Genomic DNA, 17,348 nt, shown 5'->3' with positions numbered 1-17,348 from the left:
GCCGCCCACCCCGGGGGCGGCTGTAATCCTATCAAAGGGCCGGCCCCGGCCTCCTCCTCCCCCGCTTCCCTTCCCGGCCCTGCTCCCCGACGAGGGTAGAAGCCCCTCCACTGCGCGCCGCGCCCTCCCGGCTCTGCTACCCGTCCGGCTGCCGCGCAGAGGGGACGCCGGCCTCGGCCCCCGGCCCGGGCGGCGGGGTAACGCGGAGCACATGGAGGTGCCGGGCCGCTGTCGCCTTGCCTCGTTGCTGCTGCTGCTGGCTTCGTGCATCGGCTGCACGGCCGCGCCGCGGAGGAGCATCCCCCGGCGGCAAGGTAGGGATCCCCGCCGGGGATGCAGCGGGTGCTCGCGGAGGGAGAAAGCCTGCTCCGAGGGCTCCGAGGGCTCCGAGAGCTCCGGCTTGAGCGCTCGGCGAAGTTTCGGGTCCCTTTATAACTGGCGTTCCGTGGAGCAGCCTTCCCTCGGGCCGGGCGGGAGCCTCCAGACCGGAGACTCCGAGCACTGGGAGAAGCCAGAGTGCTGCTCCGAGCCTCGTCCTGCTCCCCGACCTGTCCTCCCCATCGGGGAAGCGGCGGGATCACCGTGAAACCCCTGCTCTCTATTATTTTCCGTACGATAAGTCAGTTTACTGACCGAGACCCGGCTGAAGCCATGAGCTAAACGCTGCTCGTGTGAGCCGGAGCCCTCAACCTGCGTGCAGAGGTGAGAGGCGGTAGCCCAGTACTGCCCTGCTGGCTGCGGGGCTGTGCTCTGGCTATGGCAGGGACTGTGGTAGAGAAAGTGTGTGTGTGACAAAGACGCGAGAGAAAATAGCTGGGGAAGCAATAATTTCGTCAGAAAGCTGTATTCTGTACCTTATCGTGTATCGAGTGTGTCATTGGGTTCTTCATGATGCTGCCTCTCTGGCTGAGGGGTAATTGCTACCCACCCAGGGAGTTCCCACTCGTGTCAAAAGGGTTTTGCACTTCAGCCAAAGTAGTCCTTAGTGTTCAAAAGCTCGAGGCCTGGGCTCTGAGCCGCGTTTGTAGCCCCTGCAGTCTGCAGCCTGGGAAACAGTGAGGGGAGATGTAAACACTGAGATGGGACACGGACTGTGTGAAGTCAGATATGCTGCATACTCAGAAAATGCTGGTGCTCCAAAAGGTCTCAAAGTTGGAGATTATAGTGCAGTCTTTGGGGTCAGTGATGATTCTTATCACTGATTTTACCAAGATCAGATCAGCAGGAAATTTAAAAAGTTTAGTAAATTTTGCCTCAGCTGACAAAATCACAGAATCAGACCCATTTTGCATTCTGTCTTGCTGTTTTTTTGTTTGTTTCTTTCTTTCTTTCTTTTCAGAATCAGTGCTGTGCATTCTCTTGCTCTTGTGGAATAAAAACAACAAACACAACAATATGCCAGTGCAGCTGGAAACTTAATACTTAAATACAGCCTGATCTTAAAGCTCTTAATGTACAGATGGCTAATTTTGCTGGTCTGACCTTGTCTCTTAGGGATCTAGTCCCATGATCCTTGGTTGTCATAATAGCCACCATTAAGTACTTGAGAAAATTAGGTGGAAGGTAGTTGTCAATGAGACGATTAGCAGCTTGTATTAAAGTACTGTGTTTGTGAAGCTGGGCATGGAAACGTGTAAACTGTATTTAAATACTTTTAAATAATTTAAAAATTGTTTTTGTGCTAACAAATTGTGTGTCCAGTTTGCACAGTTGAATAGTACTAGTGGAAACGTAGTCCTATACATTGAACTGTTTTAGAGCTTGGAAACAAATTGCTTATGGTTTTGTGGAGGAGATTAATTTAACACACTAACATTGTGTGTACCTTACTTTTGTTAGCTCTGTGTATGTTACTTCATGTGTACTGATTGATTCAATCATTTATTTTCTTTTTCCATACAAGAAATAACCAGTTTTATCTGGAAACAGTTTTTTCAGAATTGGTGTAAACATCTGAATATCCTCTTGTAGCAAGATTTGAAGAGGAAAGCCTTCCAGAGTGCAGCAGTACCCCATCTGCATCCTCCCACGGGCTATTGGACGTACAGGGTTCCTTGAGCCCTGCAGCTGGGTTGCATTATTACTGACGCACTGAGCACATGTGTACCAAGGTATCAAGGTATCTCACATCTCTGTCTTGTTCCTGCTGCTGATCGTACGCTGGATGGCTAAGAGCAAGACGGAGCTGTGATTTATTTGCACATCCCCAAGCAGTGGAAGAAGAGGAGATAAGATAAAAAGTTCTTTAGGTTTGGCGTGTTTCTTATTCAGCTTTCAATTTGCCTATTTAATAGTGGTGGAAGTGGGTCTTGTACAGGAGCAGTATCTGAAGTGGAAGCTAGAAGTCTCATTGAGAGATGCAATAAAACTGGTTCGTCTTCAGTAACAAGCTGGCCAGCAGTTCTCTAGTGTCAGAAGAGATAATCAGATACACTTCTATTTTTCCACATTTTTCATTCAGGGCTCACCTTACAAAGGCCAATCTTGCAGAAAGCAGTAGAGTCAGAAATGTATTAGTGAAGTTAAAAATAAAATACATAGGAAAATTGCCACAAATGCAGTTTGTTAAACTTCAGGAAAAAAGCTGTTGTGCTCAAATTCATAACATCCTGGTGACTGTTAAACTCATTTGAGCGTTTATTTACAGTTACAAGATTCATTCACTGCAGACAAGGAAATGGGATGCCAGACACTTTGGGAAGGGCTTAAAACAAATCCTAAGACACCGTGTGATGAATAGCGTAGTTGGGAGCAGATTAGGTGGGGATTCTCTAAATCTTGTTCTCCTTGAAGCTGGCACTTGTGCTGTTTTGTTTTTCTGTTTGTTTGTTTTTGTTTGTTTTCTTTTGCCTTCTGCAGAAGTTTTTTTACTTCTTCTGCTTCAAGAATCAGTCAACTTGGACTGGAAGGACTGGAAAGGGTAAAGCTGGTCTGCAGTGTGTAACACTGCTATTGGTATAAACATATCATTGAATTTTAATAGTTCTGATTTTAGGGAATTATAGTGGAAAAAAACTGGCAACTGATTTCCCATGGATATTCATGGCATGAACTTGTTGCACTATGCCATGTTTTTTTTTTTTTTCTGGTATCACAGTGTAAAATTCCAAAGCCCCATAAAATATTTAACTTGAGTTGTACTGCATGGAGAAAATCAGATATTATTTTTTGATGCTTTGGGATTTATTATTATCATTACATTTATTGATGACTATAAACAAAGAACTGGGCTAAAAATTTCCTATCTTGTGTCAATTTCCCATAATGGTAGATGTCACTGATTAGCTCTGCAAATGCAGAAAAAGCAGGCGTGTTAAAGTCTGAAGGAGACTGTACAAGATTGTGATATTCCATATCAGGGTCAGATTTTCAAAAGAGCCTTAGCTTCCAGGTCAGCACTACAGTAAATGACTTTTTTTCCAAAGGACTTGGACTTGCAGTAGTAGAATTCTTTAGACAAGCTGGCTACAATAAAAGCTGCTGGATGTGGAACACTTTTGAAAACGTAGATGTATTTAGATATCAAAATAGGTCAAGGTACCTTGACAATCCAGTCTACACACGTGGAAAATGCAGCTACCTTTGGGAAAAATTTCTGTTTTGTTGTTTTAATTATTACAAGTTTTGGAGCAACATTAGAATGAATTTTAAGTCACTGTCTTAAGAAATCTTGCTTGTAAAGTGTACAAGGATAAGGTTGAACTGGTGCTGAATAGAAAACCTATTCGAGAAGAGAAATAAGTGTAAAGCAGGTTGATGCCTGTTGCAAGGGCTGCATTGCTGGTAGAGATGGTTCGTATCTGTGAGCTAAAACTAATGAAGAAGTTGTGAACAATATATCTGGGACGAGATTAATATCAGTCTTTTATTGTTTCTGACACAGGTCAAAGCATGTGTTATTTGAATATACTGTTCAATGTCTTGAACATCAATAAATTTAAAGACGGAGTAATTATGTATGGATCTGTTGGTTGTTTACTGTGTTTGGGTGCAAGTTGTGTCACAGCTCTGTAGGACATTTTTATGCTGATTGGATTTGTGTTGTAGTGCTGGGGCTCGTATTCTGGTAATGGTTCCTGCCTTTGATCAGTATCACTGACACCTTGTGTACATGTGTTTCTTTGGGAGCTACCAGCATTCCCTTAATACCCTCTGGAGAAGAAAATATAATTTTGGCAGGGAATGCACAGAATTATTTCACTTCAGATGTTTCTTGATATCTCACTATTAGTAGCTCATTTTGAAGTACGTCGTGAAGTCCTCAGTACAGGAGACATGGACCTGCTGGAATGTGTCCAGAGGAGGGCCACAAAAATGATCCAAGGGATGGAACACCTACCCTAGGAGGACAGCCTGAGAGAAGTGGGGCTGTTTAGCCTGGAGAAGAGAAGGCTCTAGGAAGACATGAGAGTGGCCTTTCAGTACCTAAAGGGCTTGCAGAAAGAAGGAAGGAGACAGACTGGCAGAATGTATTGTGATAGGACAATGGGAAGTGGTTCCGAACTAAAAGAAGGGAGATTTAAATCATATATAAGTAAAAAGGTTTTGCAGTAAGGGTAATGAAGCACAGGAACTGGTTGCCCAGAGAAGTGGTGGATGCCCTGTCCCTGAACCTGGATGTCAGGTGTATGGGGCTCTGAGCACCCTGATCTAGCTGTAGGTGTCCCTGTTCATTTCAGGGGAGTTGGACTAAAATACCTTCAGGTGTCTTTTCCAACTCAAACAATTCTATGATTTCATGATTTTATTCATCACACAGTGTTTTCTGTTCTGTCTATCCTGAAGTCACTGTCTTCATCTGTAAAAGGAAACTTTTCAGTAAATGAGTGCTTCCAAAACTGCTGTACCACCTTCCACCAGTGTTGAGAAAGGCAAAATTAGACAAAAGAGTGCTAACAATGGGTGAAATTATAGCTGTATCAGAGGTTTGTTTTCCCAGCGATGCTTTGTAGAAGAGTAGTGATGTTGGAGTTAAGGCATGAGGACGAGCCTTGGGAAATCATCCTCTCCTGAGGCTGTCAGAGACTTGCTTTGAGGGTTTGCCAGTCACTCTCAGCAGGCTTCCCATTTTAAAAAACGGAGGGGACTTTTATTCTTCTCCAATCATACCGCATAAGATTGTAAGAGGACTAAGAGGACTTCTGGCTACTCAGTATAGCTGAACCCCCTTTTTAGTCAAGGCTGGTAGGCATTACCTTATTAATAATATGTGTGTGAGCGACTCCTTGTCTTCTAGAGTGCCTTGCAGAAAAAAAGCTCTTTTTTTCTGGAAGATTCTTAAGATTAAATGTAATGGCAAGAATTCTGAATACTGGTCATCTCAGAGATTCTGAGGAGCAGAAGAACATCCTGTTTTAATACAGAAGATTTCAGTGTAGGAGATCTCTTCAGTGCTCCACAAACTAATCAGACAGACCAGATTAATCTGGTTAATAATTTGTTTATTTCATGCACTAATAAATGTACAGTTTCAATGCATATTTGTAGTGAATGTGCAGCAATGATCTGTGACCACGTAATAAAAGACTTTCTAAACAACAGGCATGCAGGAGACTAAGCTGACTGTGTGATCCTGAATCAAATTTCCTATTTCATTTATTTTTTTCCATGCAAACAAATGACTTATCTGGGAGAAAGCAAACAAATAAACAAAAAACAAAACCTGTTCTTCACAATTAATTTCATCTGAAAGGAAATACTTATGGCTAAGAACATGGAAGGGTTGATTTCTTTTTATTTTTAATTTTCAACAATACTTGCACATAAACCCAAATTAATTCTTTTGTATAAAACAAAGCCTTCATGACTCCAGCTGCAAACATCCAGGCCACAAGAGAAGAAGATGAAGGCTATTTTTTCAGACTTTTCAGAGCTTCTGAGCTGAAGCACAGCAGAATTCATCTTTGAGAGTAACTACTTCAGAAGAGTATAAGCCTCTGAAGATTGAAGGCTTAGGGGGAAAGCTACCTCAAACCAGTTACCTAACTCAAACCAACTAATGATGCAGTGATCCATAAAACCCTGCAGGTGAGAAATGTGTACTCAGGTTCACACCAGCTCTTCTACTGAGCACTTTGTAATCAGATGTAGGAGCAGGGACTGCCCATGAGGAATGTTCTTGAAGATTTTGGCTTCAAATTAAAGAGAAATCTGTGCAATATTGTCCCAGGGAACATTTTATCCAAAAGGAAGAATACAGATATTAGGCTGTGGTAGAAGACATTTCTTCTGTTAGTGTCTTGATGGACATTTCATTGCATAGTCAAAAGATATGGGCTTTGTTTCCTTAAAAAGATCTTTCATTCGAGCATTGCCAAAAGTTATCCTAAATAATGTTTGGACCTAGAAGAGAAGAACCATGTCAAGTTGTTACTGTATTCTGGCTTTATGTGATCCACATACCAAGTGTTTCCAGGCTAACTTTCAATTTACCTCGTTGTTAATACACTCTTTTTAAGTAGTGCTGGTAAAAATCATATTACAAGCAATAGTTCTGAAATGGACACTGAATGATTCTGAGTTTCCCAGTGTGTGCAGATGATAGTCAGGCTGGTGTAGCTGACAGAGAGACATCTCCAGGATGGAAGGATCCCAAGCTTAATTGTCCTTCACACTTCTTTTGATTTTTAAAATCATTTAAAATTATTGACACCTACAAAAGTGATAGTTCAGTCAAATATCAACATCTGTGCACACTTGGAACTTGCAGTTCAAAATGAATATGTTGTGGATGTTGAACATGCTGCTTCCAAATACCGAAATTATTCAAATTCTTCTAACATGTCAGAAGAATTGTTGTGCATATAAGGTTGTAACCGAAGCAAGTTTTGAGTTGCTGAGCTCAAAAATCTTTTGAAAAAGCCATAAGAGCAAATACTAGAGAATTTCATGCAAGTTAAATTCTTACATACATGAGAAATTTCAACTAGAAGATCATTTTAGGAAAAAAAATACGAACAAAACTTATCAACCTGCAAGACTGAAAACAAGTGTCTAGAAGTAAAACATTCATGATTTACAGATAGCAGAAGCAAATATTTGTTTCTTGGAAATGTTAGCTTAGTTTTGTATTCTACTTTCTAGATAATCACAAAAGGGAAGGCAATATATTTTCTGAAAATAACCAAGCACTTTATGGCAATAACTATAGAGGTGGTGGTATTGCAGCTGGTATTCCATCCATGCACAGAGACCAGTGTCCTTCTGGCATCTTTAGCTCATGTTTCCATTCCTGCATGAACTGTTTTTGTGCAGATTGCAGCTCTTTTAATCTCAATCAGTTAGCACTGGCAGCACTACAATGCGGTGAAGTCAAGAGCTGCAACTATTTCATTATACTAGTGGACATTTTTTGGTAGCATAAGATGAGAAAGTTTTAGTCATTTACCTCTGTGGGCTAGTAAGTCATAATGATCACAGAAAAGATGAAGGACAGAACATTCAAAATGCTACAGGAAGAAAGGCACTCTTGGGCAAAGAACTCAGCGACACCTAAAATAACAGAAAAGTGCAATGAAAGAGCCATTTAACCAACTGACACCAAGAGAAGGGATTGGCTTCTGAGGTAAGGCAGCTTACCCTGGTAAGGGTTGGGACCAAAGGTCCAGGTTATGGATACGAGCTGTGAAAGCCACTAGTGTAGCACCCTGTACTAATAGGACAGGACTTTAGAAGATTTGGGAGTATTAGATATTAGCTGTGTGGACATTCTCATTCACAGAATAACAGAATCACAGAATCGCAGGGGTTGGAAGGGACCTCAAGAGATCATTGGGCTGAACCCCTCTGCTAGAGCAGGTACCCTACAATAGGTCAAACAGGAAGGCATCCAGACATGTCTCGAATATCTCCATAGAAGGAGACTCTGCAACCTCTCTGTGCAGCCTGCTCCAGTGCTCTGTCACCCTTACCATAAAGAAGTTCTTCTGCATGTTAGCATGGAACTTCCTATTTCGAGTTTTAGTCCATTACTCCTTGCCCTGTCGCTACACACCACCAAGAAGAGCCTGGTCTCATCCACTTGCCTTCCACTTCTCTTCTGATATTTATAAACATCAATCAGATCCCCTCTCCATCTTCTTTTCCCCAGACTGAACAGATCAATGTTGCTCAGCCTTTCCTCATAAGGGAGATGTTCCAGGCCCTTTATCATCTTCACGGCCCTCTGCTGGACTCTCTCCAGCAGTTCCCTGTTGTTCTTGTAATGGGGAGCCCAGAACTGGATACAGTACTCAGATGTGGCCTCACCAGTGCAGAGTAGAAGGGGAGGATCACCTCCCTTGACCTGCTGGCCACACTTTTTATATCCCCAGGATACCATTCACCTTCTTTGCCAGTAGGGCACACTGCTGGCCCATTGCCAACCAGTTGTCCATCAGAACACCCAGGTCCTTCTCCATAGTGGTTCTCTCCAACAGGTCATCCTCCAACCTGTACTGATGCATGCAGTAATATTTATCCCACAGTCATTTACTCTTCCCATATAGAGTTGGTGTCTCCTTACACTGGGATAAATTTCCATGTCTCAGTGTCTCTTGAAGCAAAGGTTTGTCTCTGACAGTCACCCTTGCTGCTTTCACATCCCAATTCTTATATACTAGCTCTTCTAATATACAGGTGATATACAGCTGTGTCCTATACTGTATCAGTACAGAGATTCAGGTTTAAAAATACATTTCTGTTTCTGTCACTTAAAACATGCAAGTAATTTCCTTTGTGGTTTTTTTTTTTGTTGTTGTTGTTGTTATTGTTTTTGTTTTTATTGATGTTAATAGTTTATGGAGAGACTTGATGTCTGCAGAAGATAGCGAAATTGACCTGATTCTTACAGAGAAACTGATCTGGAGAAGAAATGTCTGCTTCTTGGGAAGATGCCAGATTTTCTCCCTGACCTGGCTTCCAGTAGTCTGCAATAAAATGACATTTGCAATTGAGCTGATTTCTTAAGTCAGTTCTGCACCTTGAGCCATCTGCAGCAAGCCATGCACAAGCACTGGGGAAAGCAGTGAGTAGTGGTGTGGGTGACTCCCTGATATGGGACACGGAAGCCTCAACTTCAACATGAGTTGCTATCTAGGGGCCTCTGCACTTTGTTGGGAACTCAGATAGAGGACTTTGTGAAGAGAGCAGGCTTGGACTCTTACTGCTTGCTGCTCTTACAGTGAGAATGCATAGGGAGACCTTGGACATATCAAGCACAACTACATGCCTACAGTGTGAGGCCCAAACTGGCCTCTGGTGGTTCTGCCGATGAGAGAGATGGTTTTGAGGAGGATTCAGTGTATTAATATGTTTTTGCACAGCTGGGGTCAATATCAGGGATTTTCGTTTTATAGTGAGACCCTCTTTGGGGTTTGAGGATTGCTAGGATTACATGGGATCCGCCTAAGTAAGGCAAAATATCACTGTCAGTCATTTCACTGTCCTCATTTGTAGAGCTTTAAACTAGAAACGTCAGGGAAAGAAAGGTGTATCCCAGAGCCAAGTGAGTTAACAAGGGTTAGGTTGGCATGTAAGTAAATATGGGATCCTGAAACCAGAGAACAGGGTGGGAATGGATGTTACATTTTAGGAAGCCTAACTTTCCAGCTTGGAAATGATTCCATGTGGTACAGCCCTGGAGAGGACATAAGTCCAGGGGAAATGGTTTTCAAGCTGAAGAATGATCCATCTTGTCATGCAGAAAGTCTGGCAGAAGCACCAAGATTCCTGCATGGGTACACAGGGAACTCCTGATGAAGTTCATACATAAAAAGAAAGCATACAAAAGGAGGAAGCAGAGGCAGGCATCCCAGAAAGAATACAAACAGTGTCTGAGCATGTAACGTTGTGGTTAGAAAAACCAAAGCCCACTTGAATTGAATCTGGTGAGGTACATAAAGGGCAACAAGAAGGGTTCCTGCAGTTGCTTTAGCAGAAAAAAGGAAGAGTAGGAAAAAAGTGGATGGAAGGAGACCCAGAGACAAAGAGCGTGCAAAGTGCCTTCTTCATCTCATTTTCATTGGCAAGACCAACTGTTTAATGTCCACATTAATGACCTAGATAGTGGGACAGAGTGCAACCTCCACAAATTTGCTGAAGGCACAAAACTTGGAGGAGTTGTCTGATATATCAGAGGGTTGTGGCTGCCATTCAGAACAGACATAAACAGGCTTGATGTATGCTCTGACAGAAACCTCATGGAGTTCACTGAAGGGAAATGCGAAGTCCTGCACCTGGGGAGGAACAACCTCATGCAGCAGTATATACTGGCGCCCAGCTGGCTGGTGGATGTGCCCTGTCCCCATCCTGCATATTTGTTGCTTGTCACATGATCATCTTTGTCTTCTTTATAATTTAATTTTTGTGTATGTGCATACAAATGCATCTATGAGATTTAAGTGTTTCTATCTGACGTATGTTCATTTTCCATAAGCTCTCCTTGAATTTTGTTTCTGGGAGCAAGTGAACTATTTATTCAAGAGTTTGGCTTTGTAGTTGGTTTTAAAAAAATGGAAAGAGAAATTTGTCCTAGATAAAGAGATTAAGAGGCATCAATGAGAACATTTTTCAAGTTGCATGAACATTTTACCATGATTCCCATTGGAGATAGTAAGTTTTGGATAGCAAACTCCTGAAAAATATTCCTTGATATTCATTGATGAGAAAAGCAAATTTTGGCATTTTCATAGACTACATATAACATAGCTACATTTTTTATAATTGATATAGTCTTTGTTATGCAATTGTTCTATGCATTTTATCCATGTTATAACTACTCAGAAAATGTAGAAGGCTGACTTTATCCTCACATCATTTCATTTCAGAACGGTATTACCCTTCTTAGTACAGTTTATTTTCACTGGAAATACCTAAGAGTCAGCTAAGGGCTTTAAGCTGTGTGATCAGCTTTGTTCATGTTCTCTGATTTCTGCTTTCAATAGTTTTTGGAGGACCATGTGTCTCAGTGCAGAACTGTTCATGAAAATGAAGAAAGTGTCTTCAGTATTATGTATAATCAGATTGAATACTGTCAGTGTGGGTGATTTCTGTGCTACCAAGCATCGTGATGTATACTGTGGGAGACTTTCAATATAATATAAAACCAAAGAATAACAGTAGGAGAGGCAGCCTGGTCAATTTAGGTACATAATGCATTCATTAACGTTAGTATGAAGTAGTTTTGTTGGGTCTGGAACAGGCTGCCCATGCGGTGGAGTCACCATCCCTGGAGGTGTTCATGAAACATGTAAGTGTGGTACTTGGGGAAGTGGGTTAGTGGGCAATATAGGTGGTAAGTGGACAGTAGGAATAGATGATTTGGAGATTTTTTCCAACCCTCATGATTCTATAATTCCATGATTCTGTGATCCTAAGCAAATTCCTAAATTTTCTGTGTGTTTAGTCAGTAGTAGCCACCAATGGAGGGGTTTCCAGTGCCTGTAACTTGTACTTTTTATGTCTTGAAGCAGAACATCTTAGAAAGGGTCCCTTTCCCACCTGCTTTCTCCTCCCATGTCCTGTCCATGCCATCCTGCCACTTGTCCAGTTTCACCTCTGGAGCTCATCCTATGTTTATGCTCCTTTATACCTCAGATACTTTGCCAACAAGAGAACAAAGAACAGCCTTTATTCAAGCAAGTAGCTTGAATTTTCTTAGATGACATCTGAGACAGCACAGAAGGGGAGGGAGCTGCCCTGGAGGTGGTAGGGCAGAAGGAGGCAGCCAGCTGTTGCTTTGTCTCTGTGGTAGAATGCGGCTACACCTCTCGATGACAATTTTTCTTGGCTGTGGAGTTTCCTTTGGTTTGCCCCATACAGGCAGCACATCTGAAGATTGCCCTGTCTGTATCTTTTTGTGAAGGCAGGACAGAAACTGAACCTCTGCTCAGAGATAGTGCTCATCCTACTTCTGATAGGAAGGAAGGAATTCCCCCAAAGCAGTTCTGGTGCATAACTACCCGAGGGTAGATTCTTTTCTTATTTCTAGTTCTTATTTAAAAAGCCAGCTTCTGCTTCTCCTTCTCCCATTTGGAAGTGACTGTACCATGCAGAGCCACTGGCAGCAGAACCCAGCTGGAGGAATGCAAGCAGCGGGGCTCTCCCATTTCAGCCCTCCCCTTCCTGCAGTGCCACCACAGGAAAAGTCACGGTGAAGCTGTCAATGACCTTGTGCCTGCTTGTTTTCAGTGGGATTCCCTGCATTGTGTTATAGCTTAAGTTTCTAGCTTTGTCTCCTTCATTGCTTTTCCCAGGACTATGAATACTCCAATGACTATCACCTCTAGTGTACTTTGGACAGATAACAGATGATACCGGCTGCAGCAGAAAAACATCACATGGGTCTAAGCCTGCTATTATGTGGTGTCACTGTTTTCTATTGGTTTTGTTACAGTATTTCAAAAGGATGAATCAAAAATGTGTTCATCGCTGCAACACATGAACTCACCACGCTGCCTCTGCAGGGCAGTTGTGGCCACAGTCTTGACAGTGGTGCTGGTTGTGTTGATGTGCAGTTGACCCAGTGAATCTACTTGTGCTGGGACCCAGTGGGTCAGCAGCAGTGTAAGGAAATGCACCATGTTCCGATCCGGGATGTGCCAGGGTTGTGGCTGGGAGAGGAACCAGCAGCACTCTGCTCTGACCTATGCCCCATGCAGCGTCCATCTCCTGTGCTTCTCTTTAGTAGGTGACTTGGGCAGAGCAGTGACTACCAAAATTTCTCAGTTTTTTGAAGTTTTCTATGTTGGTGCTGCTACTAAGTGCACCACAAGCAGGATCAAGAAAGACTGCCTGAGAGTTCCTTGTTTCAGTTGTCATCTTCTATAATTATTGCGGTTGGGAGATTCTTGTTTTCTTTTGTACCCAGCGGTGGGAAACAGAAAATGCTTCAAAGAGATAGAAAGATGGCATGTTTTTTTCATTTATGATTTCCTGATGTTTTTTGGTTCATCATGCTGTCTTCATGCTGCTGTACTATTTACATAACCCAGTCCAATCTATAAAAAGGAGATAAATGAAAAAAGGCCCTTTTGATGCTTATTGTTTTACACATGGGAATTTCACCATTATTTCAGTGAAAGAGTTTATTTTGACAGTAGGAGTAGGTATAATTTTTTTCTCAAAAATGTTTGCGTGATAAAATATCATTTTAATAAAATTCCTTTTTTTTTTTTTTTGGACAAATTGATGAAGTAAATTAAATAACATTTGGCTCAAAAGAAGTTCAAAGTAATTTTTCTTTCTAGAGAAGATTTGTTCTGAAAACTTTATTGCAGAATTCATTGGAATTGTCTTGCATGATTTTTTATTTCTGTTCCCTTATCACATGATGTTAGAGACAGACAGCATTTCAATGGCAAATTTCTCATTTCATACATAAAAAGGAGACACATCAACAGAGAAAATAAAATCCTTCAGTTAGTAGTTCTTAGTACTTACCCACAAAGATTTAAAAATAAAATAATGAAGATTCCAGCTCATTTTGTTGATCTCAATAGTTTATAATTTTCAGAAGAACAAACTAATAAAGATGAAATGATCTGGTTTTGCTCTAAAGTGAGTTATCAAAGTATTGCATGTGGATTGTATCTTTTTATTGTTTGTACCTTATTGATGTTGCGAGGATCTGTGACTAACTGCATGACTTGAAACAGCATAAATGACTAAAATGGAAAGAGAAAATCAAATATAATATATAACTAAAATGCTAAGCAGAAGTATTCTAACCTTGATCTTTCCAGATATTCCATGCATGAATATTTTAAAAAATACTGTTATCAATCAGTCTAAATTTTCAGTCTCATTCAGAATGAAAATAAAGTTTGAAATTTCCATTAAAACGCAACAAAGTTTATTCAACTTACCTGAAACACCTTGGTTTTGAAGGTTATTTTTTCCATATATATATTTTTTTCAGTAACTGTTCATCCCTCTGGTAAGATTTGGGGGTCACCTCAGGGCTGAGAGGAACTTGTCTGTGTTCACACTAGCAATTTTCCCACAGTAGCTGGAGGATGTCTGCACAAGAGTTGTCTCATTGGGCTGGGACGTTGTGTGGAGTAATTTAAAGTCTTCCCATTGTCTATCCAAACTGATTTTGTTTAAAATCACAGTGGTAGTGAAATCTCTACGGGCAGACTCAGTGATAAGCAGGAGCATCTCAAGACACTGGTACATTGCTGCTTGGCACAGATTTGGAGAGCATTCTGAGCAGGCACTTCACTGGTGATCACACAGTGATGGTGTAGAGGAATTTGATGTCTGGGCAGAGGCTGTTGTGTGGCATTTATCTTCAAAGGGAGAGGAAAGTGGTGCTGGGCACATCATTATCTCACATCTTTGTGCTGACCTGCAGGCAGCACCATCTGAAGCCCACCAAAATCCCAGTTCTTACTCAGGACAGGTGAGAGAGAGCAGGAGCACCTAAATTTTCAGAAATCTGCCAACTCTGCAACATGCTGCATGCACTGTACAATACCCATTGTCAAGAAGCTCTGGCTGGGAGATTGCTGCCTTAGTTCACAAGATGAGTGCTTCTGAGCAAATGTCTGTATCTCATCAGCCAGGAAAGGTATCCTGCTGCTGCTGCTTTCTCTGGGACATTTTAGGATTTTTTATTTTTTGGCGTGCTCTGCTCCACATTTGCGGCATCCTTATGATTTGCTCTGCCCACCCTGAACTGAGATGTCCCTGGCCTGATGAGAAATAGGAGAGTTTCTTCTCAAAGCTGCTCTTACTGATCATATGCTTTTATTTATTTTTCTTTAAAGCTAATTATCTTCAGTTAATTGATAAAGATTTTTGACAGTTCCACCAAAGAAACTGTATATATTTGAAAACTGGGAGCTTTCTGAGGAATGCCTTGGTCCCCTGTGTAGCAGAGTGAGGTTTGTGTTGCACGAGATATGCTCTGGCTGCAGAGCAGACGACCATCTCTGCCTGCCCCCTTCTCAGGCAGCAAATACAGGCATTTATGTGTTACTAGAGAAATGGATCTCAGGGTTTTCTGATCTTCAGGGTTTTCTCTTTAAAGCATCCAAATTTGCCAGTGTACTGAAAGGCCAAAGCATGCAATGGAAAGGGAAGGATATGGAGAGGTCCTGTGAGATCAGCATAGCCATATGACAATATTGAGAGGTTCAAGAGGAGTGAACCAACCACTGTAGCTTAGGTACTGGGAGGAACTGAGAAGTTCTTTGTGCTTTCCTTATCAGGTTAAACTTAGCATCTTGCTTAAGCAATTGGCTTTCCCATCTATAGCTGATGACTGAGGGACTGAGGCTGGTAGTCATCAGGAGACTTCCTAGTGGCCCATAAGGTTTCTCAGCCTGTGCTAAAGCAGCAAAGGGCTGAGGATGGGGCATGGTTTAGTTTTGGTTCAGTTTTTCCCATACCAGAACATGTGGGAACGTGAGGCCTGATGGACGAGGTGTTCTGAGCTCCTTAGCACAAACGTGGGATGTCCTCCCTCCTCTTCAGTCCTCTCATTTTTTGCTGCCTTGGGGCAAGGGAAGAGGGTACACCCTGTCAGAAGGCTTCTAGTACTTAAGGGGAGCTTATAAACAGGAGGGAGACTGACTTTTTATACAGACACATAGAGACTGGACAAGGGGCCATGTTTTTAAACTAAAAGAAGGGAGATCGATGTTAGATGTTACAAGGAGCTTCTTTACTCAGAGGGCAGTGAGGTGCTGGCACTGCTGCTCAGAAAGCTGCGGTGCCCCACGCCTGGAAGTGCTCCAGGCCGGGTTGGATGGGGCTCTGGGCAGCCTGAGCTGGTAGGGGCAGCCAGCCCACGGCACAGGGATGGAACTGGGTGACTCTAATATCCTTTCCAATCCAAACCATTCTGAGATTCTGTGATTCCGTGATTATGTGACATACAAGTAGCAGTTCGTGTCTAGCAGTTTTTAAAGAAGGCAGCACATGACTCTTTATGAATAGTTGATGCCAGATGATCATTCTTTTGCCCTATTCTTACATAATGTCTTTTTGTTTTCAGCAGATAGACTGGGACCTCCTCTAGACATACTGCTGGATTCGCTGAACTGCACGGCTTTCAGTGTGCAATGGAGGATGCCAAAGCAGCACGCAAGCACCATCACAGGATATACAGTAAGTGATCCCTTATGCTGTTAGCAGAGAGCAGCCTCAAAACTGTGCACATGCACAGCAGAGCAAAGCGGGACAGCCTGCTCTCCAAAAATAATGCTGTTGCCAGGAAGGTGTTCAGAGAACAGGTGACTTGAACTGATGGAACTGTAACTTTAAGAAACAGGCAGCTTGCATATTAAAAGAGAGCTATGATGGGAATTTGGATTGGATGCCAGTGGCTTATACTGGGTATAGATTGCTTTTCTTTGGTGGTTTCCATGCAAGCATCTCGATGCTCTCTGCAGCTGATAAAGCAATGAAGTACAGCAGAGCAGGTTGATACTACACTGTGCAAATGAAAGGAGGTGTGTGGTGATTTCAGGACTGTTTGGATCCATAGGACTGTACCTCCAGCCTGAGGAATACTTTAGCAGCACTCACTATTCCAGACGCTGTCTCTTTGCCTCTTTACCTCTTTACCATTATCTCTCATATAAGCTGTTGGTTTTCCTGTTTCAGCTGGCAGTTCTGGAACCTTCAGACCCTCCCTCAGTTCCCCTCTGCACACTGAGCATAACAGAGTGGGTAGCCTAAACTGGGCACTATTTGAGCATGCAAACAGAAAACAATGGGCACAAATTGCCATTCATTTTCTCAACAAAAGGGATGTTCATTGGATTTTCCTTCAATTGCTATTCCAGGGCAATGAAACTCAGTAGCCAAACAGATGTTAATCAGAGAGGAATTAGCATAAAAAAAATAGGAACTTTTTTCTTTTTGTTAGTGTTGTCAGTGAAAAGATTCTGATTTTTCAGTAAAAGTGAACAGAACACAGTACTCAGTTTTATACAAAGCATACATGACTACCCTTAGTATTAACATACAATACAAGAGTAAGACAATTTCTAGAAACTGTTATTTTTGGTACGTATCCTCTCCATCCCACGGTCACATAGATGACACTAATCCAATCCAACTGCAGAGCTGTTCTTATAGTTAGGAAGATGCTCATAATGCAGCACACAGAACTGTGCAAGTCACAGGAGAGGTGAGTGTAGGAATATTGCTAATAGTCCAGGTGTCAACTCCAAAAAAGGGAAATTGACTACTTGCAAATTCTGCCAGTTTAAGTGATGGTTCTCTAAGTCGCAATATTTTTCAAAGCAGTAACAGAACTCCATGGTCACAAATTGTATTTTTCACAACTCATTTAGTAGATGAAATATTTACGTCTCAGTTTATTTTTAACTCTTGAGCTCATGAATGATCTAATA

General features: G+C 42.1%; 1 protein-coding gene and 1 pseudogene across 3 annotated transcripts in view; one reads left to right on the top strand and one right to left on the bottom strand.

Annotated features, from left to right (window-relative positions):
• The first annotated feature begins 6 nt into the window (after window positions 1-6).
• EGFLAM (EGF like, fibronectin type III and laminin G domains) overlaps window positions 7-17,348 on the top strand; it is a 71,127-nt gene continuing 53,785 nt past the window's right edge. For 2 of the 3 annotated variants that reach the window (XM_090132387.1, XM_031594533.2), the window contains exons 1-2: window positions 7-314; window positions 15,983-16,095. In XM_090132387.1, the coding sequence (XP_089988513.1) occupies window positions 212-314; window positions 15,983-16,095 (216 nt within the window). In that variant the 5' untranslated portion in view covers window positions 7-211. The remainder of the gene's footprint in view (window positions 315-15,982; window positions 16,096-17,348) is intronic. The other variant, XM_090132385.1, reaches the window with a different exon arrangement.
• LOC149913121 (uncharacterized) lies at window positions 7,417-8,552 on the bottom strand (annotated as a pseudogene).

Source organism: Phasianus colchicus, chromosome Z, assembly GCF_987193195.1.
Source record: "Phasianus colchicus chromosome Z, bPhaCol1.hap1.1, whole genome shotgun sequence".
Lineage (NCBI taxonomy): Eukaryota > Metazoa > Chordata > Aves > Galliformes > Phasianidae > Phasianus > Phasianus colchicus.
The sequence above is the reverse complement of the archived record's forward strand: the minus strand, read 5'-3'. Positions and strand labels throughout refer to the sequence as shown.